The sequence below is a fragment of the Phlebotomus papatasi genome, chromosome 2, assembly GCF_024763615.1.
Source record: "Phlebotomus papatasi isolate M1 chromosome 2, Ppap_2.1, whole genome shotgun sequence".
Taxonomy (NCBI): Eukaryota; Metazoa; Arthropoda; class Insecta; order Diptera; family Psychodidae; genus Phlebotomus; species Phlebotomus papatasi.
In genome coordinates, this window is record NC_077223.1 from 28,215,951 (window position 1) to 28,243,094 (window position 27,144).

At 32.8% G+C, this 27,144-nt stretch overlaps 2 protein-coding genes across 3 annotated transcripts in view; one reads left to right on the top strand and one right to left on the bottom strand.

The window, feature by feature from the left end:
- Positions 1–678: 678 nt before the first annotated feature.
- Positions 679–12,568, top strand: LOC129803329 (uncharacterized). The gene is made up of 3 exons (XM_055849787.1): positions 679–1,004; positions 6,011–6,174; positions 11,126–12,568. The coding sequence occupies exons 1-3, from the start codon at positions 932–934 to the stop codon at positions 11,261–11,263; spliced, it is 375 nt and encodes a 124-aa protein (XP_055705762.1). The 5' UTR covers positions 679–931; the 3' UTR covers positions 11,264–12,568.
- A 5,330-nt stretch (positions 12,569–17,898) lies between these two features.
- The window catches only part of LOC129803331 (muscarinic acetylcholine receptor DM1), a 103,686-nt gene continuing 94,440 nt past the window's right edge, over positions 17,899–27,144 (bottom strand). Inside the window, exon 7 of one of the 2 annotated variants that reach the window (XM_055849789.1) lies at positions 17,899–26,009. In XM_055849789.1, the coding sequence (XP_055705764.1) occupies positions 25,226–26,009 (784 nt within the window). In that variant the 3' untranslated portion in view covers positions 17,899–25,225. The remainder of the gene's footprint in view (positions 26,010–27,144) is intronic. The other variant, XM_055849790.1, reaches the window with a different exon arrangement.

The window sequence follows — 27,144 nt, forward strand, 5'->3', positions numbered from 1 at the left end:
TCATTAACTTTTTTTTCATTAACATTAAATTTTCATATCGCAATACTTTAAAGCCAAAACTAAAAATTGCGTACACAATGGATTAAATGGTAGAAATATTCTTTTATAATGCAAATATTCTAGGTTCGAATCCCCTTCAAGCCAACGGCAATTTTCTGGGATTAGGTTTATAAGGTTTGGGTCTTACAATCCAATTTATGTAAGTGAAAAAATTAATGTTTGACAAGATATCTTGCTTAAAAAATCATCTTTATAAAACAGGGGTGTGTGCAAGAAACGTTTGAAATTTGGTAGCATTTTGATCATTGACGTACAAGTTCTTTGACGTTTGTTCGGTTTCAAACGGTTCTCGCGCACCTCTGCTATAAAAAATAAAAAATCTTATCTTTCGTCTGATTAATTTCAACTCTGTGAGTGATTGGAGGTTTTTCTGTGCTTCTCAAGACACCCCCGAGAGAATAAGGTTGTGGACGGAGAATTAATATTTGCCATTAATGATTGAGCACACATGAAATAATAACCCCAATTTAGTCAGCACCTGTTCAACTTGCCACCCACTCATTGGATTTCAATAGATAAATGAATGGAAAACTCCTTTTTGTCGGAACGAACGCATGCGTTTTGTCTGAGTGTCTTTTTTTCACCATTCAACCTGAAAAAATCCTCTATTTACTAGAGTTCCTGGACAGAAGTTGATTTACCCAAGAGTCATCAAAAGTGCGCCATAACGAGTGCCTCTTTGCAGCGGAGAATTTTCTTTTTAGCGCTCTGAATGGCAAAGGATTGAATTTCATTGGGAAAATACAAAGGAATGATTGAGACTTTCTTTGTGAAATTGATCGTTGGAAATCGCGTTGTGACTTCTTGAGGTGTTTCAAACTTTTTATACAAAAAACAGGTGATAAAACAGAACGGGGATTGGGTGAACAAAATGGGATGTTCGTCGTCTCAGAGTTCAAGTGTAGCACCGGAAAATGGAACGGAAGGCAGCCCAGCGACTTATCGTGAGTATTACTGAGAGATTTTCACAGTAAATTTATTTGAGAAATATCTCAAGAACAATTTTCATTAGATTTTCTTAGAAATTGTTATGATGTCTTTTGCGGAATTTCTCTTTCACTTTGATCTTTCTGCAGAAAATTTGAAATTTAAACAGCAAAATTTGTTTCATTTAACATTTCTCTCGTCTTTAAATTGCATTATTTCTTAAAATTATTGTCTTATTCTCATTTTTAGTTAAAGAACCTCATTAAATTTTATGTATTGTGATTATATCAATAAAATCGATATATTGAATGAAAATTTATAAGGTAACACATTGTAATGTTAAGGTGTTTTAAGTTTTCCTTCCTCTATTATTATTATTGGAATATATTTCAACTGAGGTAATTTTGTCAATTAACTTAAATAAATTACACAGAAACTGAGAAAATATTTCAATTATCAGTAATGTTTGTAACAGAAAAAGAAACTGAAATCAATTAAATATATTTTTTATACCTGATATAAATCTATTTTCGAAATATTATGAGTTCTCAAATACTGTCATATAATTTCGAAAGCTTCACATTTTCATATATTGCTCAAGATTAAGAAGCACATTATTTACGTAAAATTGGTAGACGTGATTTACAAAAAAAAGGAATTTGAGATTAAAAAATCGAAAATCGGTATCGAAAGCCAAAGAAAAAACGTTTTAGCTTCTCGTTTCGTCCACATGTTGGCTGAAATACAGAGAGTTCAGTTTTGAAAACAGTTATCAGGAGAGGAATTCTGTAACACTCTGGCAATATCATATGGCAAATTGGGTTCGAATCTCAGGAGAGCTTTTTCGTAAATGCGATTCTGTAACCGTGACATTACCATTTCAGCTCACATGGCATTGTCAGAAGTCACATATTTGAGATTTCTGGCAATGAAAATGACAATGAATTTTGTTAAATAAATTAACCAAGACATACTGTGTTTTCATATAATCATCAAGTAAAGGGATTTCATTAAAAATTCAATGAATTGCATTTTCGAACTCATATAATATGACAAAAAAAGCTCGAGTGACATTGTCAGGTTTCGAACTCACGCGTGACAATGCCACGAAAATTACAGAATTCTCCTACAGGACGGAAAAAAGCCCGGGAATTAACTCCAGTGATACAGTAAAATTGCATATCCGCAAAGAGATATATTTAGAATAATATACGAAAACGCCGTGATGTATGCAAGACATTTTCGACAGCAATTACAGCGCCAACACTTCATAAGAAGTACATTTCAAATTTAACTCTTGAAAAATAATTGAATACAGGGTCTTTTCAAAAGTGACTTTATAAATTAGCTCCCAATAGTAGGCAATATATATCAAATTCTTTCACTCCGTTTTCTCTCAAGTATAGAAAATCTCAGTGTTTTCTGATCGAATTTCAAAGTGTATCGTTGTTGTGAAGAAAACAAAAAAAAAACAACGAGGTTCTTAATACATATTTTTGGCCATTTATAATTCCCCTCATAATAATTTAGCAATTCTTTTAACAGTTACTTAATGTGATATTCATAAATTTTCTCAACCTTGTGTGAAAATTCAGTTTGACATCAAAATTGAATCTTAATTTTTCGAACATCAACGACAGGGGAAATAGAGTTACGCCTTTTATCCAAGACACTATGTAAAATAATCAAAATCCAGCTGTAAATGGGAAGAAAGTATAGAAAGCTTTCGGTGGTTCTAAAATGTTTTCGTAGAATAATCTCCGAAATGATTGAACATAACTTATAATTATAGTAAGACACAAATTCAAGAGAAATTTTCTCTCTACCTTTTTATGGCCTCAAAAAGTAATGTTGATTGATAAGTAAATTGAAAAAATTTAATCAAAATACAAAAAAAAACAACTCAAAAGGACAGATAATCCTAACCGGCTTATGTAGGTGAGATTCTTAACGTGAGCTAACTCGGAGTGCATGCAAATTCGATTTGATGCTGAAGTAGGGAGACGCCATTCAGTTATCTTGAATCAAATTCGTGAAATTATACAAGTTTTGTATTTGAACCAAAATGTCAAGGATTTGGATGAACTGACAGAAAAGTGTTATATGGGTGAAATGTAGACCAGAATGTTCTCTATAATTTTCCCATAGAACATGATCTCATCGATTACTCAGAAGTCAAGATAAGCGAGGTTTTTTGTTTCTTAACTCGTTTTTTCATCCAGAGTTCCCCAAGTAGTCATTTGTTGAACTTCAACTATATCAAAGAATTGTTGTATTTTGTGGGACTTTCCATTTAAACCCCTATTTTAAGTGTCTCGGTGGAGTAGAGGCAGTCAAATTGGCATCTGAGTGATTTCAAAGCGTTATTATGGGAAAAATCAATTTTTTCACACTTAAACGGCAAAATCGGAGTGATAGTGTAGTCTGAGCGGAAAATGATGTATGGACGAAATGTAGAGACAAATGTGCTCTATAATTATGTTGAAGTAATCACCAAAATCGGTTCAGCGACAGTCGAGATAATTGAGGTTATGTGATATTGAAATTGGTTTTTCGACTGTGGCGCCCCTGGTGTTGGTCCCACGAAGTTCAAATATTCTAGAAAGTTGTAGCATTTGGTGAGATCTTTCGTTTAAGCCCTCATTCATCAAAATCGGTCACATAGAACCGGAGATATGATTTTTTGAATTTCGTGAACTTTGACCCCTCATATCTCCGGTTCTGTTTTAAACACAGCGCACCTACGCACCATTTTGGAAACGTCCTAGACTGGACTACAACATACTAAAATTTCATTAACTTGCACAATGCCGTTTTTGAGAAAAGTGACTTTGAATTTCGATGAATTTTGACGCTATCACAGCGCCACCTGTGGTGACTTTTTGAACTTCCATCTGAAAGTGCTCATCGAGACGAAACCAAAAAGGTAAAATTTAGGTCGCTATGTTAATTAGAACCGGAGATAGAGGCCGGTCAATGTTCGAACTTTGACCCCTTATAGCTCGGGTCAGGGGTTATGGATCGACTTAAGGTTTTTTTTGTTTGATAGGTATAATCAACGGCTACAACATACTAAATTTTCAGCCCGATGCACAATGGAATTTTTGAGTTATTTAACTTTTAAGATTTAAAAATTTTCTTTTTAATAATAGCGCCCCTAGCGGTGGTTTTATGAACTTGCGATGTTAGAAGGAGAAGTGGCATTTCACGAGAGCTTTGCAAAAAGCCCTCACTTTTTAAATTCTGACAATTAGAACCGGAGTTATTGCCATTTTAAGAATTTTTTTTTGGACCCTTATATCTCGGGTCAGGAGGGTCGGGGGACCTTAAGTTTGGTATTGATGGAAAGCTCTAAGGCCCAGCTATAACATACTAAAATTTGAGTCCGCTGAATGCCATAGGGGCGGAGCTATTGAGAAAACAAAAAAAAGGGGGGTCTTCAAAATGGCGGAAGGAGGGCTGGGGGGTGGGGGGTCAATGCACCAAGTTGCAATTTTCACCCGATATATAACCTTTGCCGAAAACCGCAAGTCGATATCTTTTTTAGTTTAGGAGCTATTAAGCTCCAAAGAGCGGCCGGCCGGCCGGCCGGGAACGTAACTTAGCCACATATATATTCGGAATCAGGAAGTGGCGAAACACATTTTGGCCAAATTTGAGGTCGATCGGACGACATGAAATTTTGTTAGGATTATAGTAGGTGAGATTGTTAAGAATCTCACCTAATATTCATAATAGCCCTGTTCAGTAATAACCTTTCGAAGAGACAAAGCCACTCCAAAGCCAAGCCAAACCTATTCGAAAATCTACCGGAGACCTAAAGTGCTAGTTCACATACCTGTCGCTTTAGCGCTGATTTTTCTGCCATTTCGAATTTCGGTATTCTTGACACTTTAAACGTCAACAATGTCATCAATAGTGAGTATACGTTTACTGGAAAAAGTGAATTTTTGTGTAGTTTGTGGAATTTCAGGATGGCAGAACGTTTGAAATGCAATTTTATTAAGATAAATTATGTCCTTTCATGAACTTTCTCACTATTATGTAACTTGTTGGTTTAAACGTTCGAAGTTCCAACGGGTTTTTAGGTAAGTTCTCTCTGATACATTCGAATCGGTAAAGGAAAAACCTCAACCGGAGAAAACTCTCAAATCGAGAAGGTTATTACTGAACGAGAGGAATACTTGAATTTGACACATTGTTGACATAAAGCGGCGAGTACGTGAACTTGCACTTTAGGCTTATTCCGGTAGATTTTCGAATAGGTTTGGCTTGGCTTTGAATAAGTGGCTTTGTCTCTTCGAAAGGTTATTTCTGAATCCTCTCGTTCAGTAATAACCTTCCCGATTTGAGAGCTCTCTCCGGTAGAGGTTTTTCCTTTTCCGATTCGAAGGTATATCAGAGAGAACTTACCTAAAAACCCGTTGGAAGTTCGAACGTTTAAACCGACGAGTTACACAAGAATGAGCTAGTTCCTAAAAAGGACATCTCTTTGAGTGAAAGTGCAATTAAGAAGTTCTGCCATCCTGAATTTCCACAAAACTACACAAAAATTCACTTTTTGCAGCAAATGTTTGCACACTGTTGTTGACATTGTTGACGATTGAAGTGTCAAGAATATCGAAATCCGAAATGGCAGAACAATCAGCGCTAAAGCGGCGAGTACGTGAACTTGCACTTTTGGCTTCCGGTAGATTTTCGAATGGGTTTGGCTTGGCTTTGGAGTGGCTTTGTCTCTTCGAAAGGTTATTACTGAACGGAGCCAATAGAGCCAATATCACTTATGTTCGAAAACTCAAATTAAAAAAAAATAATAATAGAAAGGTCATAAACGGTTAATATCAAAGTCAATGTAATCACAATTTTAGATTTTAAGCATTTAAAGTCATAAAGCATTTAAAACGAACAGTATTTAAACAAGTAATAATTGAGCAAATTGTATTTAACTGTAGCAATTGTGTCTTATTCAACAAGTTTGATAATTTGATAAATAATGCATGACTACATATGTTTTCTTGTGAAGCTCCCTCAACGGCATTTGAGATACCATTGGACGATGACGACAGTAGTTTGGTGAAGAAGCATCCACCCAAGAGGCTCCGTCGCCTTGAAGAAACTCCTTCGACACCGCCGAGCATCGAGGAGCTGCAGGAGAAGTTGGCTAATGCTGAACTCAGACGGCAGTTGGTAAGAAATCAACATTCTTGCAATATTGATGAACTCGCGGTGCTTTTCCCACGAGTCCTCGCATGTTCAATATCAACCTCTGAATTCATCGGAAGTAGGACTTGAGGATCCTTGACTTTTATCACGACTTCCCAAACACTTTTACTCGAGGTTTCTGGGTCACTGCTTTCAATAATATATTTATCAATTTTCCACCCGTAAAATCCCAAAAATCTTTACAAGGCCCTTGAGGATTAGAGGTGTTGCTTTTTTATGGACGAAAAGTCACGCTTTTCAATTTTGATATATTAATCAAATATCAATATGAGATATTCACAAAATTAATAGTCGAAAATAGAATAGACGGAATAGACTTTATTTAAAATGTTTTTAGTGCGCAAGAATTCTAAATATCTTGCATTAAGGTTTTTTTTAGTAAATTTATGAAGCAGAAGACAAAAAGTAAGACGCCATATCGTGAGAATTTGACTAAAAACCCTATAATATCTTTAAAATATCACCTGAAATTTTAATAAAAAATGAATTAATAATAAATTATAATAATAATTTTATACAGCTACTAGTCAGATTTAGTCAGAAGTAGAATTATACGGGCTTCAGATCTGAGGTTTAGCTTTAGCTATGTGGCTTAACTGCTCTAATTTCTTATCAATCATGATTTTTGGAAAAAAATTTACTTAGTATTAGATTACTAAAGATAAGTGACCTATTAGGCTCATAAAAAGCAAAAAAAATGCCAGCTATTTAGTATTTTATGACCTTATACCGGCTTCAGGTCTAAGAGCTATTGCTTAATTGCCTTAATTGCTTTAATTTATTATCAATCACATTTTTTTTGGAAAAATTTAACTTATGATTGGATTATTAAAGATAAATGAACTGTTAGGCTCTCAAAAAGCAGTAAAATGGCTCACTATTTAGGACAGGGGGTGACATTAACTCTGAAAAAAATGCGACCGGTTTTAGTATAAATTTTTTCCTGTTTTCGTACACATTTCACGATATATCTCCAAAACTACGTAGGTTACCAATTTAGGGATTTTGGTTGCCTATTCGTTGTTAAATTGGCTTTTATTTTGTACTTGTATTTTTTGCTAATTCATCCTACAATGACAGAAAACAGCAAATAAACTCAAAAGTTTTTTCGGCACGCTTGTAACATATGGGAAACATAGGAAGCGTCATGCCCCTGATTTAGGATTTTGAGACCTTCGGGAACTGGACTAAACCTTTAATCTGAAGACCGCTTTAGGGAACTGGCTTAAACCTCTAGTCTGAAGACCGCTTTAGACAGTGAGATGTTCTAGCTCGCCTCATAAGAAATATTGGAGTATTTTTCAGAGTAAACACATCTCTCCCTATTCACTGAAATATTCGAAATATTTATCGGTCTCATTGAAACAATTTTTCACAATTTTATAAGCAAAGATAAATTTTATTTGCTGGCTAATTGTGCCCCTGTCTCCCCTAATTCGTATGAATATTATAAAGTGTAATTAGAATTCTTATTCAATTAATTTTTGGAGATAAATAAATATATTTTACGCCTCCTTTAGAACCCATATGTCCAATTAAAATTACCCTTTCGATGTTCTAAATATTCATGAAGATTCATGAAGACAACATGCCCAAATAGGATCAAAGGAACCCTGACAGGGAACCCTTATATTGACCGTTTCGTCAAAATATTGAAATTTATTCAATCTATCTAATAAAATGCAAGGAGTATGACATTTTTTTCTTTAATCTTACCTTTTGCCATTTAAAGCGGGGTTTCCAAATTTCACATGTCCTAAATGGAACTGAAAGAATGTCAACAGGTTATGAAAGTATCAAAAAGTGTTTCTTTCATAACTAAATATTATAAATTCTCTCAATTGGGTTTGTTCAGTAATAGCCTTTCGAAAACAAAAAGTTACTTCTTCAAAGCCAAGTCAGACCCGTCAGACCTATTTGAAAATCACCCGGAAGTCTCAAGTGCAAGCTCACATACCCACCGCTTTAGCGCTAGATCTTCCATTTTCGAATTATCGGTATTTACGTCAATTCAATCACAAACAATGTCAAAAAAAGTACACAAACATTTGTTGAAAAATGATTTTTTATGCAGTATACTGGAATGTTAGGATTAAGTACCAAGGTATCTAAAATATGCTCTCTACTCTAGACTCTAGAGCCCTGTAAACTTTTGACCTAGAAAACTGTTATTAGGAATGATTCAGGGATATTTTCGTATAAGGACGAAATGTCTGCCTGGGAAATGAAAAAAATCACATGACACGTTTTAGAGCAATCCTAAAAAACATGGTTTTGAAGGGGAGCGGAAAGGTGAGGAAAAAGAGGGACCTGTTAATGACCGGAGTCGACTTATAGAGGTGGTCTCCCGAAGATACAAAGTCTCTATCTCTAACCGCTTGGGCTCTATGCATGGTAACGGCTGGATGGACAGATCCTATTACTGTTAGCACTAAAGTGGTTTCGAAATCACTATTAGGTGATATTTTTGACGATCTCACAATCTTAACAAAATGTATTTCGCCAATTCATATTTACGAATATGTAGGGTAAAGTGGTACAAGTTGGACAGTGGTACAAGTTGGACAATGGTATAATTTGGACAGGGCTTTTCGTCTTGATAAATTTACTACTTCATTTTTATTTGTATATTTTTAATGCTTTAGTTTTATAATTTGGTTTCTTGTGCTTAGAAACAAATTTTGTACTGTATTTATCAAGAAAAAAGCCATGTCCAACTTGTACCGGCGAATTGTCCAACTTATATCACTAATTCCAAATTATACACTTTACCCTAGGTAACTAAAAAAACCTTGTCGGCCGTCCGATCTTCGAACTTACCTTACAAACTAAAGAGAGGTATCGACTTGTAGATTTCGGCAAAGGCCATCGGCTGAAAGTTCTAACTTATACAGTAGACTCTCTCAAATTCGGGCATTTGGGACCGCAATGTCACCCGAATTAGAGAGAAATTCGGGCGTGAAATTTTTCGAAATGCAACGATTTTTTGTTTACCTGCATACTCATATTAAGTTTACATACTCATATTAATTGTAAATTTTATGAAAGCCCCTTAATAATGCAAAATCACATCACAACTGAGACAAAGCATGGCAAATTTGAGCATATTTGCTTCATTCGATAATCACAATCGAACTTGAAAAATGTCAACAAGCTTTTTTCAAATTTAACTGCTGCCCGAATTAAAAAGTATCCCGATCCTAAAAGAGCCGAATTAACCTCCTATCCCCTACCCTACCATTTTGAATACTCTCCAAACTATGTTTTTTTTTCGTTTTTTTTTTTTCAGTATTTCTACCATTATGCTATGACATAAATCAGGCTCAACGAGGCTCAACTTTTAGAATTTTGTTGATGGGCCTTATAGAGCTTTCAGTTGGGCATTCAGTTTCAAAGACAATATCTAAGTTAAAAGGCTCAAAATTCAAAAATTGACTGACCTGTTTCTACTATTTTAGTATAGTTAACATTTTATCATGGTATTTTTTCCTAAACCCGTTTTATCCCTATCAGGGTCGAGAGCCCAGGATGTACAGATAAGCAGCCAACAGCCTGCATTGTACAGGCTGCCGGGGCTGCCGGGAAATTACAATAACCTCCGACTTATCTACCCTTTGTAACTTAGTTAAATTTTAAAATGTTGGAGCATTGTAGTCTATCTAGGCTATGGAAGTTTCGAAATAGTGCCATGCGTTTCCTGTAGTTGCAATAAAACCGGAGATATGAGGGGTTAAAGTTTATAAAAATCAAAACGCCATACCTCTGGCTCTATGACCGAATTTAATGAACGATAGCGGAAATGAAAGCTCCTACAAAGCGCTAAAACTTTCTTGATCATTTATACTTTATGGAACTTTAGTAAGGATAATTATAGTGGCGCCACAGTTGGAAAAAACAGTTTTTATAACTTACTCACTTAGGTGGCTGCAACGTCTTTTTAAGGGATCGGGTCTCTCTCACTAACCTTCTCCAATCCAGGTGACTCTCCACTCCACCACCTGCCTCTAGCACTTCAGCACCCCAAGTTGTTTAAGGACCCTGTCCATTATTTCTTTCCATCGTTTTCTGGCGCGTCCTTTTATCCTTGTCCCTTCAGATCAGAAGGGGAATTCTGTAACACACTGGCAATGTCATATGACAAATTGGGTTCGAATCTTAGGAGAGCTTTTTCGAAAATGCTACTCTGTAAGCTCACGTGGCATTGTCAGAACTCACATATTTGAGATTTCTGGCAATTCAAATGACAATGAATTTTGTAAAACAAATCAACCAAGACGTACTGTATTTTCATAAAATCATCAAGTAAATGGATTTCATTAAAAATTCAATGAATTGCATTTTCGAACTCATATGATATGACAAAAAAAGCTCGAATGGCATTGTCAGGTTTCGAACTCACGCGTGACAATGCCACGAAAATTACAGAATTCCCCTACAGGTTCCCTGTTTAAGCAGCGTTCTGGGCATTCTTTCACATGATGGCATTCTGTGGTTCTAATTTCCATAAAACATAACCTTAATTATCTCAACACTTGTTCATAAATTGTTGGTCAATTCGTATCAAATCCTTTCAGTCTCTTTTCTCTTACACCGGAAATTCAAAAATTCCTTCAAAAGTAGAAATTTTTCTTTCATAAATTTTTGAAATAATTTTTGATGAGATCAGCTTCAATATGTAGACAACAAATAATAACTATTTATATAACTATGTATGACACAGGCATTGGGGCAAACTCAATTATGAAACAAATAATTATGTTGTGGTATAATTTTTCATGAAGAGTATACTGAATTGAATGACAGAAAATGCTTCAGATATAACCCCTTTATCAAACACTCTGTCACTTATTAATTTAACACAGCGAGAGTGCATTCAATAAAAACTAATTAATTGAGTTTTCACTTCAATATGCAGATTCTACAACAAAAAGTCGCAAATGTGATGATCCGAACGAATGGCGATGACCGAAATTCGGATGATTTGGACGAGAATGACAACAAGAGCGTCAAAATGGAGGTGGATCGTCACGAAAATGGCGTCATATCGACATGATCGACAAGATGAAAGATGTTTGGTGATTTTGCAAAGGAAAAATACAGTGGTTTTTTTTATTAAACATACATATATATTTTACTCATTTAGTGACATTTACCCGTATATGTTTATAAAATTGTTTTACACACATCTTTTTTTTCTACAGTAAGTTTTCTTCATTAGGTTTTTTTCCATTATTAACAATTCACTCAGAATGTTGGTTTATTTTTCAAATCTCTGACATCAATATCTATATCGTAGATAAAATTTATGTCATTTTTCATTGACCCAAAACATAAACAATTTTTGACTATTCATTCTCTCACACCACGTCCTTTCCAAAGATCATTGTCTTTGTATCCTTTTTCTTTTCAAAATAATAGAGATTTTATTTACAAATGGCGCTAAATGAGATTTTCTTTTAATTTTTTTTTCTTTTAAATAGATTAACAATTTCACAAGGTTTTTTTTCTCAATCCGAAATGATTGAATGAATAAAGTAACTATAAGGCAAATTTCTTTTTTTTTATTCTTTGTATTAACGTGATAGAGATTATAAATGGTCGCTTTGGTTTTAAGTAAGTATCTCATCCTCTTTTTTTTAACTAATTCAATGAAAATCATAATTATTTGACACATAAATTTTTAATTATTTTTGGGAGATTTCGATGTTTTTACATAATCTCCGAAATTAAAAAAAAAACATTTTTCTTGCCACCCCGTGTCAATTCCCACTCCGCATCTTATTTCCCTAATTTTTAGAGGGTTGTCGTAATAATCATATTAAATGAGCCACGCCTACAAATAAATTTTGACCACGCCCTTTTAAGCCATTTGTAAGAAAATGGCGTTTTTTCATTTATTCGATAAAACGTTGTCATGACAGCTTTTAAATAATTTACCTCTTAGACAAGGCGTGAAAATTCTGTTTTCAGAAACTAGGCCACGCCTTTTTATAAAGCAGTTCGGGAAGTTTATCATTTTAATAGTAAAGTCCATTCGAAAAATGAAAACACAATTTGTAGAGCAAACGGTAATCTCCGTGTTTATCCTTTTATTTATTATAAATTATTATGATTACCCCGAGCCAAGGAATTAATAAAAATGATTCCAAGATATGAATATTATTGTAATTGAATGCGCGATTCAAAAGATAACTTTTTGCTCTAAGCCTATAATTCGTGTAAGAAACACATATGCTAACTCAAATATGTGTGTCGGAGGTGAATGATGGCCCTAGACAAAGAGTTATCAAATAGCTAGCACATTCCCCTAAAATGTATCCAGTCACTAAGAGGATACCCCTTGGGCCACTGAGTAGAAGACTACGGGAACTATTAGGTGTCAGGGCAATCGAGACACGCACTAGCAAGAGACTCCTGGGAAAACAGGAGCTGAGGGCGATAACATTGTTTAGAACGCTCTGTTCATTGAGAACCTAACTTAACGATTGCTACAGTAGTACATCTGGCTCTCACTCAGAAGATCTCCTTCCTCCTTTAGAAAATTACAAAGAACAATTGGACAGCTAAAGGGTTGTGTATTCGATCTTCTGCATTTGTCTTATGCCCTAGACATACTTACAACTTAAGCCGAGAGAAGACTTAACGTAATTATAATCAAAATAATGATTTGACTTAACTCCCATCAGTCTAATAAAAAGTGAAGATATTTTTCACTTTTCCTTGTAAAAATTTTGCAGCTATTGCACCGCGACTTAAACAAATTTGCTCGTAGTTCTTGTATAATTTTGGCGAACATTATGAAATATGTATTTTTAGATAGATTTTAGTGCACGATTTCGAAATACTCTAACGGCCAAAACATTAAATACACCCTTCGTAAACTTAAATACACGTGATTTGGACCGGGAAAACGCTGTAATATCCAGTTCTATTGACTGAAATAATTTCATATTTAAACCTAAGAACAGTTTTAAACAAGATTTGAGAAAATACATGAGCTACAACATTTATAATTTGAGGATCAGTCAAAAATTAGCTTTTTGGAAAAAAATGCAAAAGTAGCCCCACATTCTAAAACTGATCTAATCTTTTAATAATCATTGAATATAAGCTAAATACTATTAGTAAATATTATTAAGAGTCAGAAAAACTGAAAATAATACCGATGGAATATTTTTGGTACGGATTGTGGTCGGTTTCCGGTGTGATGTGTTCTGAAAGGGGTTTCTTCTTTGAATATTGAAATTTTCAGCCCAAATTCTACTTTTTCATATATTTTTTATTATTTTTCTAATTACTATTTATTATTGTTGCAATTTCATTTCTTTTACTTCATTATTTTATTTAAAAAAACATGAATAAAATCATCAAATTTAGTTTTCCTCGAAGAATCCTCCTTTAACTTTGATAAGTGCCTCACAGATTCGGGGCATCCTGTTTATCAATTTCTCCAAAATGTTAGAAGGAACTCTGCCCACATATCCTGAAGTGTTTCCACCAAGATTGGAACTGATGTTGGCGCCTTCCAAGAAAGAAATGAAATTGCTACAAAAATAATAAGTATAATTTGAAAAGAAGTATAATTTCTATCAGTCAAAAAGCTAATTTTTGACTGATTCTTAAAATTATAATTTTTTTACCCCAGGTATTTTCTCATATTTTTATTAAAACTATTCTTTGGTATATATATGAAAGTATTTCGATCAATAGAACTGGATATTACAGCGTTTTTCCGGCTCAATTCAGGTGTATTTAAACTTACGATGGGTGTATTTAATGTTTTGAACGTTACTGTATTTTCTGCGGTCACATAAGGGTAGCCGGACTTTCCGGTTACTTATGGCCCGATTGCCTTTTGTTAAAAAAAAAGCGAGGGATGACGGCTGTAATGTTCTTTACATTACCTTCAATGAGGCAATGGAACTACTGGTCAATCCTCCTTTGTTACATTACTCAACCCAGGAGTGCTAGGTGCCCACCTTGTCTTTGTCCTCCCGGGGCTTGGAGGAGTAGTCAATTTGCCTGTCAGCATATTGATCGTTTGTCACTAGCTGTCATTATTTTTATTGATTTCACCCTTAAAAGCCAATTTTATCGTGATATTTTTTTTTCTCAAACATACCACTTGTTTTTTTTAGAATGGAAGGAATATTCATTTCCTTTGATAGTGACTCCGAAAAAGGGCGTGGCCTAAAATTATTCATAAGTGAAGTTTACGCAAGGGTTTTAATACCTCATCCCGGCATAAATAATCCCTTTTCAACGACAAGTGGTGCAAAGAAATTCTTTTATCTATGATAAAAGTAAAACCAAAAGATAATAAAAGTCTTTGAGCATTACAGATTAAATCTGTTGACTTTTTTTTTGCAAATCAACCATACAACATTTTGCATGGCTATCGTTGTGATTCAATTCATTTTGACAATTTACTTTAAAAATATGTTCATTTCTCTGTTATCTCTAATAATACCTTTTAGCACACATTTTATTACTTTTTCCATTTGTTTCTATTTAGAAATAAACCAAAAAAATGTGTGAATGAGGAAAGCAGAGTAAAGAAAAATTGTCTCAATGTGTTGAATGAGTTGTTTGCTTGGTACACAAACACCGTGTTATTTTTTTGTCATGTTCCAAAAATTAACATTGTGGTTTTATAAAAGAATTTTTGTTCAAAAATAGTTTTTTTTTTTCATTTTGTAATAATTCACAATAATTCATATTCCTGTGTTTTCTGTTTTTGTCTTGTTTTTCTCTTTTTACATTTAGATTTTTAATGATTTGCCATTTATTTTTCTTTTCGTTTTATTCAAAAATGAGATATACAACACGTTTTATTACTATGACATTTTCTTTGGTTGGGATTTTGTTTTACAAATTGAACTTGCAGAAAGTGACATCTGTCACTGTTCTCTTTTGTTGTGGTGAACATTTAGGTTATATTATTTTCAATCTTTCACATATCTTTTGCTATTTTGTTTTTTTTTTCTTTTTAATTAAATTCTCTACAATACGTCATTTAAATAGAATTTCTTTTATATCCTTTTCAAATACAATTACATTGAAGTGTGCGTATTACATAGGGGGGAGGGTAAGTTTCTTTTCTCACTGTATTACCCTAGAAAATCGATAAATATTACATGGTAGTTAGTGATACTATTTCTCATTAGTTATTTTATGTTTTTTTTTCATTATCATCATTGTGAATGAGGAATATTCATGTTGTCTTTTCAAAATGTATAATATCCACTTAAGTGGCATAAAGGAAGACAATAAAGACATTAGATTTTCTATGGTACAATAAAAAAAATTAAAATAAAGAAAAAGTAATTTATTAAAATATTTAAAATTACGAAAATGATCATAAAATATTTTATACTAGAAATTATATTAAACTTAGTATAAATGCTGGCTGATACATACAGTTTCGATTTAGTGAATTTCAATCTCGATTTTAAAGGAAATTTCATTTCATTGAATGTCAATTTCAAGTCATCAAACTGCAAAAACTTTATGGCTCCGGCATATACAGTGGCGGTCAAAAAAATAGAATCAGCTCTGCAAAGATCACTATTTTACCTTTAGCATATTGTTTATTTCACCTCGTTGAAATAATTTTGATATAGAAATGTTCAAATAATTACATTACGTCAAATAAGTAAAGTTTTGGCCGCTAGAGGTCTCTATTTTTAACAAAAGACTTCAATAGTGAAATTTGGTTTGAACAACACGATAGAACCACTTTCATTTAAATTAAAGAATGTGGTCTATAAATCGAATAAGTTTAAATAAAGCCATATTCACAAACCATAAATGAAAGTTTTCCATTTTTTTTTGGCCGAACTGAATTTCACTATTGACGTATTCTTTGTAAAAGAGAGACCTCTAACGTCCAAAACAATCCTTATTCTATGGTTCTAATAATTTGAAGATTTCTACTTCGGAATTATTATACCAACAAAATGGGAAAAAATACACAAGTTAAAGAACTATAATCTTTGCAAAGTGATTTTATTATTTTGGCCGCCATTGTACTATTTTAGATAAGAAAACTTAATCTAAAACAAACCTAGAGCAGAATGACATTGACAATAAAATGCTCGCCATTGCCTCACTGTATTTAGTTAATTTACGCATTTTCATTGCAATTTTTACGCAAATTCTCGATTACCGTATTACCTTATCTCATACTCGGTGGCACTAGGTGAAAATAATATAAGAAAATTGAAGAAATAAAACGAAAATTCGATAAACGGTGAGCAAAAAAATTTTCAATTTTCTTATATTATTTTCACCTAGTGCCACCGAGTATGAGATAAGGTAATACGGTAATCGAGAATTTGCATAAGAATTGCAATGAAAATGCGTAAATTAACGAAATACGACGAGCATTTTACTTTCAATGTGATTCTGCCCTTAATCTAAAACTTAAAAGTTTTGATCAACCTACTCTATCACACTCTTCTTCTTCTTCTAATAAACGTAATAACAAATTTAATTTAGTTCAGTCAATTTTTGAGAGCGAAAGAGTAGAATATATAAGCAAAACTTTAGAGAAAGAAACATATGTGAATTTCGAATGAAATTTTCCTGATCTAAAAGATGATCCGGAGGCATTAGCTTTTGGTTTTGAATTTGGCTGATATCTAGTTTCCCTACGCAAAAGACTTTGTGAGGCAATGTCAAGCAGGAATTTGTATAAATGTTTCCTTTCTCATTTTAATTCAATTTTTTATGATTTCATTGCATAGTTACCAAAGAAAAATTCATCGAATGTTGTTTCAAGAATGGCAAATATTTGAAAGTAATGGCTCCTGCACTGCCATCAAGATCAAGAAAATTTTATGAAATCAAAATTCACATTCCTTCTTTCTAAAACTTTTCGGCACTCTTGTTCTTCTATTCAACGTAACAACAAATTCAATTTAGTTTAGTCCAATTTTAAGAGCAGACAAGGGTCGTGTTTCATCGAGCAGGGTCTCAAGAAATGGAAAATTTTCAAAGTAATGGATCCTCCATGCCTTTTAGCCCTTTTAATCTAAGAAAATTTCATGAAATCAAAATTCATAACCCTCTCTTTATTTTTTCTGTATATGTCTGTCCCACTCTTTGGCACTCTACTTCTTCTTCTTCTTCTTTTGAACGTAACAACAAATCCAATTTTGTTCAATACGATTTTGACCGTGAAAGAGCAGGATAGACATGTGCAAAATCATTAAGTAGAAAAGGAATGTGAATTTTTATTTCATGAAATTTTTCTGTTCAAAATTTGTGCTAAAGGTATAAGGAAAAAAATTAAAACATTAGGGTAAGTGTGCCAAATTCCGGCCAGCTTGCAATTCCGGCTACTTTTTATGTTCCTCTAATTTCCATGAATTTCAAGTTTTTACTTACTCTAAAGATTTTATACAATGCAAAAGAATAACAAAAAATGTAGCTTCGACAAGCGAGATGACGCGAAAAAAATATTGGAAGAATTCCCGAAGGGCAAGGAACCATGAGAATTAAGGTAGCCGAAATAGGGCATCAAAGCTACGTCTACATTTTTATTCATTTTAAAATGTATTAAGAATGATTTTAGAGTAAATAAAGACGATAAATTGTCTACAAGGTTCCAAGCAATACGCTTTAAGAAAAAGAAATAAAAAGAATCGATTTGTATTAAAAATATTACATTTCAAACTTGAGACTTTGCCACTTGCATGCAACTATGCCGAAATTTGGCACACTTACCCTAATTTAATTTTGATTTAGAAAAAATACAAATAAATCGAGGAGAGTGAACTTGAATTCAGCAGCAATTGTAGGCTATATGCCAATGTAAACGGAATTTGTATTAACTGTAGCTTTCTTTTGCTGCCAGCAAAATTATTTGTCGATTAAATAGACTACTAAATCGAAAAGATGCACCAGCAACAATAAAAATTCCCAGTAAACACCAAAAGCCAAAACTTTTGCAATGTTTATGCATTTGATATTCGATGGATTAAAAAAGGTTATTGTTTTATAAATTTGAAAAGACTGAAAGATATCGTTGAAAACTTACCCTTAACACTTAACAGAATAATGGAGACTTTTTTTAGCTGATCAACAGTTTAAATTGCATTTGGTTCTATGGTTAGTATTTGCTTAACTTGTTCATAAATCTTTGATTTGTATAAATTCCTTTCTTTTGACTGCCCCTTCATAAATTTTTCTGTTTTTTTTGTATATATTTTTTTTTTTTTTATGTAATAAATCTAACACACAGCCTAAATTAATATGTGATTTCTTTAGATCGTGAACTATTTTTTATACATTTCCTTTTTTCTTGTAACATGTTTTAGAAAATGAATTGCAAGTTTTATCAATGTTTGAAAAAGCAAGAAGAATACCAGATACGAAAGAAATATTATTTTTTATTTAAGCATTTTCCAAATGTATAATTAAATATTTCAATGCTATAAAATATTTTATTCTGATCGCGTTCTCTGATTGGCTGGAGCTTGGAAGCATGCAAAGCTTTCCAAGCATTAAGCCAATCACAAAGCGTAGGGAAAATAAAATATTTTACGACATGTAATTATTTAATTTCATGTGGATAATGCTTTAATTGTGCTTTAGAAAGAAGAATTTCTCAAATTTTTCTCGTGATTTTTCCATGTGAAGTGTTTTTTCGATGATAATGCAAATGCCATTTAAAGTGAATTTTTTTATCATACTAATATTCATTATTACTTTAACTCACATCTTTCCACCTTTTTCACACACAAATTACACTTGATGGTCATTTTCCTTTTGATTTTCAGATTTTCAAATTACACATCAAACATCTCCTTTCAATCAAAGTTCAAAATTTAGGGTCAAAGTATTTGTTTTGGGTTTCAATAACTCTATCATTGCCATCTTTTTATTCTTATTTTATTTTATGGTTTTAATTTTTTTTTATACTAATTTCCAAAATTCCTTTAGTCACTTTTTAATGCCAAATCCTTCATTCTTGCATACAAAAATAATGCAAGATTTCTTACATGTTTTTTCAATTAATTTATTTCTTACCAGATTAAATGTATATACTTAAACGTATAAAATTATTAATAATATACAAAATCTAAATTTCATTTACATTATTGAGTTGTTTTACTTTCATATATTTTTTTTTCGAGAAATACGAAAAAATCAGATCATTTTTAAAGATTTTTTACTAAAATAATTTTGAAGATTTTAAGGAATTGTAGAGATTCATTAAACTAACATGGAATTCCACTTTATCATTACCTTTATTTTAAGATTAAGAACAAAGCAAGATCAAGACCGAAATCTGTTAAAAAAAGAAGAACTGCGCATTGTCCATACTTAACAAAATGTACTTTTGAGGAAAAAATTACTCAGGAAAATTTATTCAAATTTTCCGAAATATATTAACAAAATTGCATTATCTTCCAGAAATTTTAAAATATAATAAAACTAAGAGTCATAATGATTTGTATTAGGTGTGATTCTTTCTAAATTACACCTATTGTAATCCTCTGATTTTCTCAAAGTGCTCAGGTCGAGCTGACCGTGGTGTCACATATAAGATTAATATTAATATTAAGAAAAGCCGGAAAGAGAAGTATATAGTATGCAAAATTTCAAATGGAAAATAAAGTGTGTTAGAAAGAGTGCACTCTAATGGAGTAATACGATGAGTAAAATTTTACTGTTCGTATTAATTCTTTTCTGAATCGTATTACAGACAGTTCGAGCAATTTTCCATATGTGCCAACTGTGATTCGGTCAGTTTTCGAGCGTAACGCGAGAGAGAGGCAAGATAAAACACTTGCTATCCTTTTTTTAACATTCTCGCAGTTCAGAAACTGTTAATCTTAATATTAATCTTAATGTGGAGTCACATTAAGATTAATACTAAGCGTAAGAAAAAATAGAAAGAGAGGTGTATAGAATGCAAAATTTCAAATGGAAAAATACGTAGGCTAGAAAGAGTACACTCTAGTGGAGTAAGACGATGAATAAGATATTACTGTTCGTATTAATTATTTTCTGAATCGTATTACAGGCAATTCGAGCAATTTTCCATGGGTGCTAACTGTAATTCGGTCAGTTTTCGAGCGAAACGCAAGAGGGAGGCATGATTAAACACTTGCTATCTTTTTTCGCCATTCTCGCAGTTCAGAAAGTATTAATCTTAATATTAATCTTATATTTGACATGGTCATCAAAGTGCTCACCGTGGTGTCATATATAAGATTAATATTAATATTAAGAAAAACCGGAAAGAGAGGTATATAGTTTCCGAAATTTCAAATGGAAAATAACGTGTGTTAGAAAGAGTACACTCTAGTGGAGTAATACGATGAGTGAGATATTACTGTTCGTATTAATTGCTTTCTGAATCCTATTACAAGCAATTCGAGCAATTTTCCATGCGTGCCAACTGTGATTCGGTCAGTTTTCGAGCGTAACGCGAGATAGAGGCAGGATAAAACACTTGATATCTTTTTTCGCCATTCTCACAGTTCAGAAAGCATTAATCTTAATATTAATCTTATATGTGACATGGTCATCACCGTGGAGTCACATTAAGATTAATACTAAGAGTAAGAAAAAACAGAAAGAGAGGTGTATAGAATGCAAAATTTCAAATGGAAAAATACGTGGGCTAGAAAGAGTGCACTCTAGTGGAGTAACACGATGAATAAGATTTTACTGTTCGTATTAATTGTTTTCTGAAACGTATTAATTGTTCTCTGAATCGTATTACAAGCAATTCTAGCAATTTTCCATGAGTGCCAACTGTGATTCGATCAGTTTTCGCGCGAAACGCGAGAGAAAGGCATGATGAAACACTTGCTATCTTTGTTTGCAATTCTCGCAGTTCAGAAAATATTAATCTTAATATTAATCTTATATGTGTAATATCCCTGATGCCAAAAATAACAAGTCGACAATTACGGGTCCGACCGGCCGTCCGTCCTTTGGTAGTACACAATATCTCTGGTTTTGTATTACGATTAATTATAAAATTTGAAACGCTACAATTTTTGACAATTTCCTGTAAGGTCTCTACACATTGAGAGAAATTTTCGTGAAAAATTGCTTTTTGAAGGAAATTGCCTGCGCAGTACTGTAGGAGGAAGTGTCAAAATTCTGTAAAAACTGACAAGAAATAGAGGCCTTTATCGAATTTTGACAGCATTTCAGAAATAACAAGAAGTTTGACGTTTTGAAATCATTAAACTTGAATAATCCGTGGTTAGTGTCTTGGATATCAATAATTCAAAACATTTGACAGATTTGACATTTCGATCTTGATTTCCCAACTACAGATTACCATAGTATTGATTTTTTAACCTTGATCTTTGTCTCAATCTCAAAATTTAGGCAAAATTAATGTTTTCCTTAACATTTGTGGAAAAGAAAACTTGTAGAAACGTAGAAACAAATTGAAAGTAACAGTTGTACAATTTTGACTTTTGGCACTACCCAGCGAGCACACTTAGCTGAAAAAAGTAGCGTTTTCAGCATATTTTTGCTGAATCGACTAGCAAAAATTTGCTGACTGATCAGCAGTTGTCGAACAAAAAGTGCTAACCAAATATATGGAAATGGCACTGAATCGCCTATTTTCTTTCAAGGTTAGCAGAATTCAGCTGAAAATACATATGTTTTCAGCTGAATTGCAATCGGTTAGCATTTGGTGCTCGCTGGGTATTGACATTCATTTAAAATATATAACGGATAAGGTGGGACAATTTTCTAATTAATTCCGCAATGTCATTACAAAATATATATACCATCTCTTGCTTTATTTCGCAAAAGTGTCAACTCTTCTTGGAAAAAAAAATCCCCTAAATTTATTTCTTTTGCAAGAGGGGTTGTAAATGGGACGTGGGTATTCTATATAACAACATATTTAGATATAATTCGCTTCACCTTGGAAGCTCACTCATCTTTATGGATTAATTCATTATTCCCTAAATATCCCGAAGGGTTTTTTTCTCTGCATCTGTTTTCAGTAATTATTTAGCATCTCTTTGAAGTCTTTTTTATCGATTTATCTCACCATCTCACTGTTACCATATTCCCTTTTTTTTTTATTTAAAAATACTGTATATATAGCAATGAGGCCGATATTTTGTTGTGCTAAAAAAGAAATGACTCAATTCGCTGCACGCATTTTATTTGTTTTTAACTCTCAGTAAAGATATTATGAAATGGATGATTTTTTTATTATGCATGTTTCTTGTTTATTTATGTATATTAAAGGGAAATATTAAGTGTAAAATATTTAGTTCGTATTAACTGAATAAGATGAAACTTTATTACTTTGCTAGAACATGCCTGGAATCCTGAGATATGAAAAGTTTATTATATTCAACTGTGACACACCTCTTAAGAGATCAGATAAATTTCATGAAATCAAAATTCACATTTCATTCTCAAATATTTTGCATATATCTATCCTTTTCTTCTGCACTCTTCTTCTTCTTCTAAATATCACAAAAAATCAATTTAGCTTAATTAAATTAGCGTTTCCAAGAACAGGACAGACATATGCAAAATGTTTGTTGAAAGAAAGAGATGCAAATTTTGACTTTATGAAATTTTCTAAATCTTGTACCGGAGGCATTAATCTCAATTTTTCCAATTTAATGATGAAGAATATAAACGCTTTATATTTCATTAACGAAACTCAAAATTTTCAAAATTAGACTAAACGAATTTGACACTTTTAAATAAGAACATTTTGACATTTCAAAACCTAAAGTCACTGTCATATCTATAAAACCGGGAAATTGATCTTGTATTATTGATCATATGTCATTACGTGACCAATAGCATAAAGTGGAACAAAATATACAGTACGTTTTAGTAAGAAAGGGTTAAAAATTTCGATTAGATAAAATTTCATCGATTTAAAAGATATGGCAATGGATTAAAACTTATCTCAGAATTAGGTCTTTTATGACAATTTAGTCTTTTAAGAAAGCTCCATAAATATGTAACATTAGGTCATATTTTTTAAGACCCGTCACCAATTACTCTCTAGAATGACCATTTTTGTAACATTATAATTTTGAGAGAGACCTTATGATACTGCCATATTTGGATTTACCAAATTTGAATTTTGGATTGAGTTGCTCATTAAAACTTCGAAATCTACGCGAAATTTACTAAAGATTTTTAAAGTGACAACTTTAAAAATCTTCAAATGACATAAAATCAAAATGTAACCGGTTTACATTAAGTTGGTTGCATGTTTTGACCATTTTGAATTAGTTTTTTAAATGAGGCAACAAACTTTTGATTTTTCAAAAATGACTAACTTTTGGAAAACAATTATTTTTGATATAAAATAATTTTTTTTTGAAAAATATAAATAATATCTACGGATTACAGGGAACTCATCTGCAAAAAGAAAAATATGAAAAAGTATTTTTTTTCTATAATTTTTTCACATGATTTCTCAAACAAGCAGGCAACAAACTATTGACACCCACTATCTCCAAAACGGGAACAAATTGAATTTTTATTGACATAAGTCTTTCTGGTTTGCGGTACTCCGACTTAAGGAACATAATGTTTCCTAGGTTATATTATGTCGGAATTCAATTTTCCAACTTTTTAGTGGCATCACAAAGTATTCCTGGAATTCCTAAGCGATGTCGTATTTTGGGAAAAATATTGGAAATAAATTTAAATTTCGAAAAATAAATCAAAATTTAAATTTTTCTTGTTTTCAAGTTTAGTGAAGGATGCAAAATTACTTTTAATAGACAGAAGTTTTCAGACTCTTTCCCAGATGCAATCGATGTACTGAGACAAAGTTGAGTTTTACCTGATTCGATAATAAGCATTAGTTTAGAAAAATTCCATGAAATCAATATTGCTATACCCCTTAATTATGATTCACTGTTAAAAAATTTAACTAAATATTTTTGAGTTTATCCAGGAATTCATAGAATTATGTTTTTTTTTTAATACAATTTTAGTATAAATTAAAAAAAAATATGTGAAATTTGTTATAACCTCAAAAAACGGTATGGTATGATCATTCATTAGTCCGAAGTAGAGTAACTGTGTTATCACACTTGCACATTAAAATTTTAATATGATTCGCATTAATTGTCGCTGGTGAGAGTCCAAATGTGTAATTAGTGTGTTTGAATCATGTTATATTCAAAATTTGATCTATTTGTTGATAAAAAGGTAGACTTGGCCCGCAAAATTTGATATAAATTGATTTATAGCATTGATGCGAAAAATTAATGTGATTTTCTCTTTAATTTTTTAATGTGAAAAATATTTATGCTTTAGGTAAATTTAAAATTATTTTTGCAGGCCAAGTCCACTTCTTTATCAATAAATAGAAAAACCCCAAATATTAAGTGACTCAAAGACACAAATAACATATTTGGATGCTCGCAAGCGACTATTAATGTGAATCACATTAAAATTTTAATGTGCAAGTGTGATAACGCCGTAAAGTAGGGTTATGTGGAATGTTAATTTAGCATATTGAGATTTCCTCGTTATTTCATATCGTCAAAAATAAACGGAATTTACTTTGTAATTACTTTGCGCTAATGTTTGTTTTCGAATTTCATGACGAAAAAGGGCGTGACCTAATGTTACGTATAGGTGGAGCTTTTTTGGAAGGAGAACAGAAACCTCCATATAAAAATTAAATAGAAGATTAAAACATTTTCAGTAAAGATTCAGCAAAACTATTTTAAAAAGAATATTTTAAATTTAAAGGGAGAATTATGTTTGCTAAAATATTGGTTAGGTTAATAAACAAAATTCCATTGTAAAGGATTGCTTTTGTAATATTTACCGAAAGTCGCCGATGATACAACAGGGAAGCCAGAGTTAGCAAAAGTGCCATCGTGATGCTTCTGGTGGAGAGTCTACGGTGCATTTGTGCGGCATATGTAAGTCGTATGAGGTTGCAATGGCTGCGTATTTATTTGGACGCGAGGCCACCACCTTGCGCTGGCGCCGCCGCCGCCAGGAGGCCCAGCGGCGGGCGGCCTCAGTTGTAGACACCACGAGTCATAGCTTCGCGATTGCGTGTGTGCCATTTGCACGTTAGGATCCGAACGTAGGTACGACGAAATGATGCATTGCATAGGGCATAGCAAACGGGATTAATGGTGGAATTGATATAGCAGAGGGCATAGAAGAAATCCCATAGTTCCTGTGGGATGCACTTTGTGCACGCTGTTAGCGGTTTTAGCAGCACCAAAATGTTGTAGGGTGTCCATGTAATGATGAAACTGAGCAAGATGGCACTCAGTGTTTTAGCAGCCTTCGTCTCCTGACGCTTCTCTTGGGACTTTTTCTTTTTCTTCGCCACTCGTGGTGCTGCCGGGGGTTTCACGGCTGTCAAATTCTTCGGGATTATCTTTGCATTCAGGGGTATACGCACGTCTGTTGCATGACTCGCCCGCCGGCCAAGCGGTAGGCTGTATTCTGAGTCACGTGACGGCAGTGGACGCCTAGGTGGCCCACCGACCAGCGGCAAGGGCACATCGTCCTGAATCATCTTGATGGAGGGCGCTTTCTCGTCGCCCTGACCACCGTCTGGCGGCAGTCGAATGAGAATAGTATACACACTGTCTTGGCTCACGGACCGTGACCCGAGGCGATTGGGTGTAGGCAGGGATCGGGAATCACGTGCACCCTGAAGTTCCTGCAATTGTGACATTGGCGCCATTGACGATCGTAGAGGCGTTGGCGAAACGTCCGGAATAACGGCCACGAGGCCTGGTCTGGCGGGTGCATAAGGGTCTCGGATGACATTCAGAGACGTGCACCTAATAAGTAAAAGATGAGACACATACCAATCAGGTGACTATAATTCGCTAAAGTTCGTTCTTTGAAAGAAAATTCTTTTTTTTTTTTTCAAGCATTCACTTTCAGCCACTTTGCATCTCTCTTTAAAACATTTTTGTAATTTAGCAAATAATAAAAACTCAATACAACATACTTATAGCATAGTTTCTAGAGCACTCTTTAATGGACTTCTTGATATTGCAGGATTGATATTATGTTACAGAATTACGATAATTTATTTTTAAACATATTTTATAAGGAAACTTGATTCAGAATACCTTTTTTTTATTAAATTTTTAGATTTTTTTTTTAATTTTAGTTTGCATTGATTCTGAAAATCCATTTTCTAGCAACAAATCAATGTTGTAAAATCAATGCTGTGATCTATTAGAAATAAATCTCACAATGTAACGAAATAATGTACGACAAGAAATAATAAAATATCACAATTCAGTCCCACAATGTTCTAACATCAATGCCATTATACATTTTAAAACAATACACTTATGTTATAAACGAACGACACTTTTTTAAAAGTAAAACCCACAATGAAATATCATATTATGCACTACAAGATTGTTCCATATCCCATCCTAAAACCAATCCCAACCAATTCTGAGATATATGAAAATTATTCCCATAATTTTCTAAAATAAATACCGTTATGTTCTATAGAGCTAAGATAATTCTGTTCTAAAATTAAAGTTGTAATGTTTTAGAAATAAATCACAAAATACCTTGAAATCAGTTAAAGAACAATGCTATAATTTTATAAGATCAATCCCACAATTTTAAAAACCAATACCATTACGAAATTTTGTAAAGTAAGAGACATTATGCACTAAAAGACAATCACACTATATCAATTAAATCAATCCCATAATATTTCTTCCATAATCTTCTTGTTAATAAACATATTTCTCAAAACCAATTAGAAAACGTATAAAAATGAATACCATAATGTTTCTAAATCAATCCCACGATTTGGCAAAAAGTCAATTACCATTACAAAATTTTATAAGATAAGTGACATTATGCACTAAATGGTACATTCAAATCAATCCCAATAATATATTCCTCACATTAATTACCAAATATTTCAAAACCAATTCTAAA

What these genes read in the sequence shown, in the direction of transcription:
- LOC129803329 (XM_055849787.1), top strand. Translation starts at nt 932, where the DNA reads ATGGGATGTTCGTCGTCTCAGAGTTCAAGTGTAGCACCGGAAAATGGA. An exon ending in AGGCAGCCCAGCGACTTATC is followed by an intron (nt 1,005 to 6,010) that starts GTGAGTATTACT and finishes TTTCTTGTGAAG; the next exon opens with CTCCCTCAACGGCATTTGAG. An exon ending in CTGAACTCAGACGGCAGTTG is followed by an intron (nt 6,175 to 11,125) that starts GTAAGAAATCAA and finishes TTCAATATGCAG; the next exon opens with ATTCTACAACAAAAAGTCGC.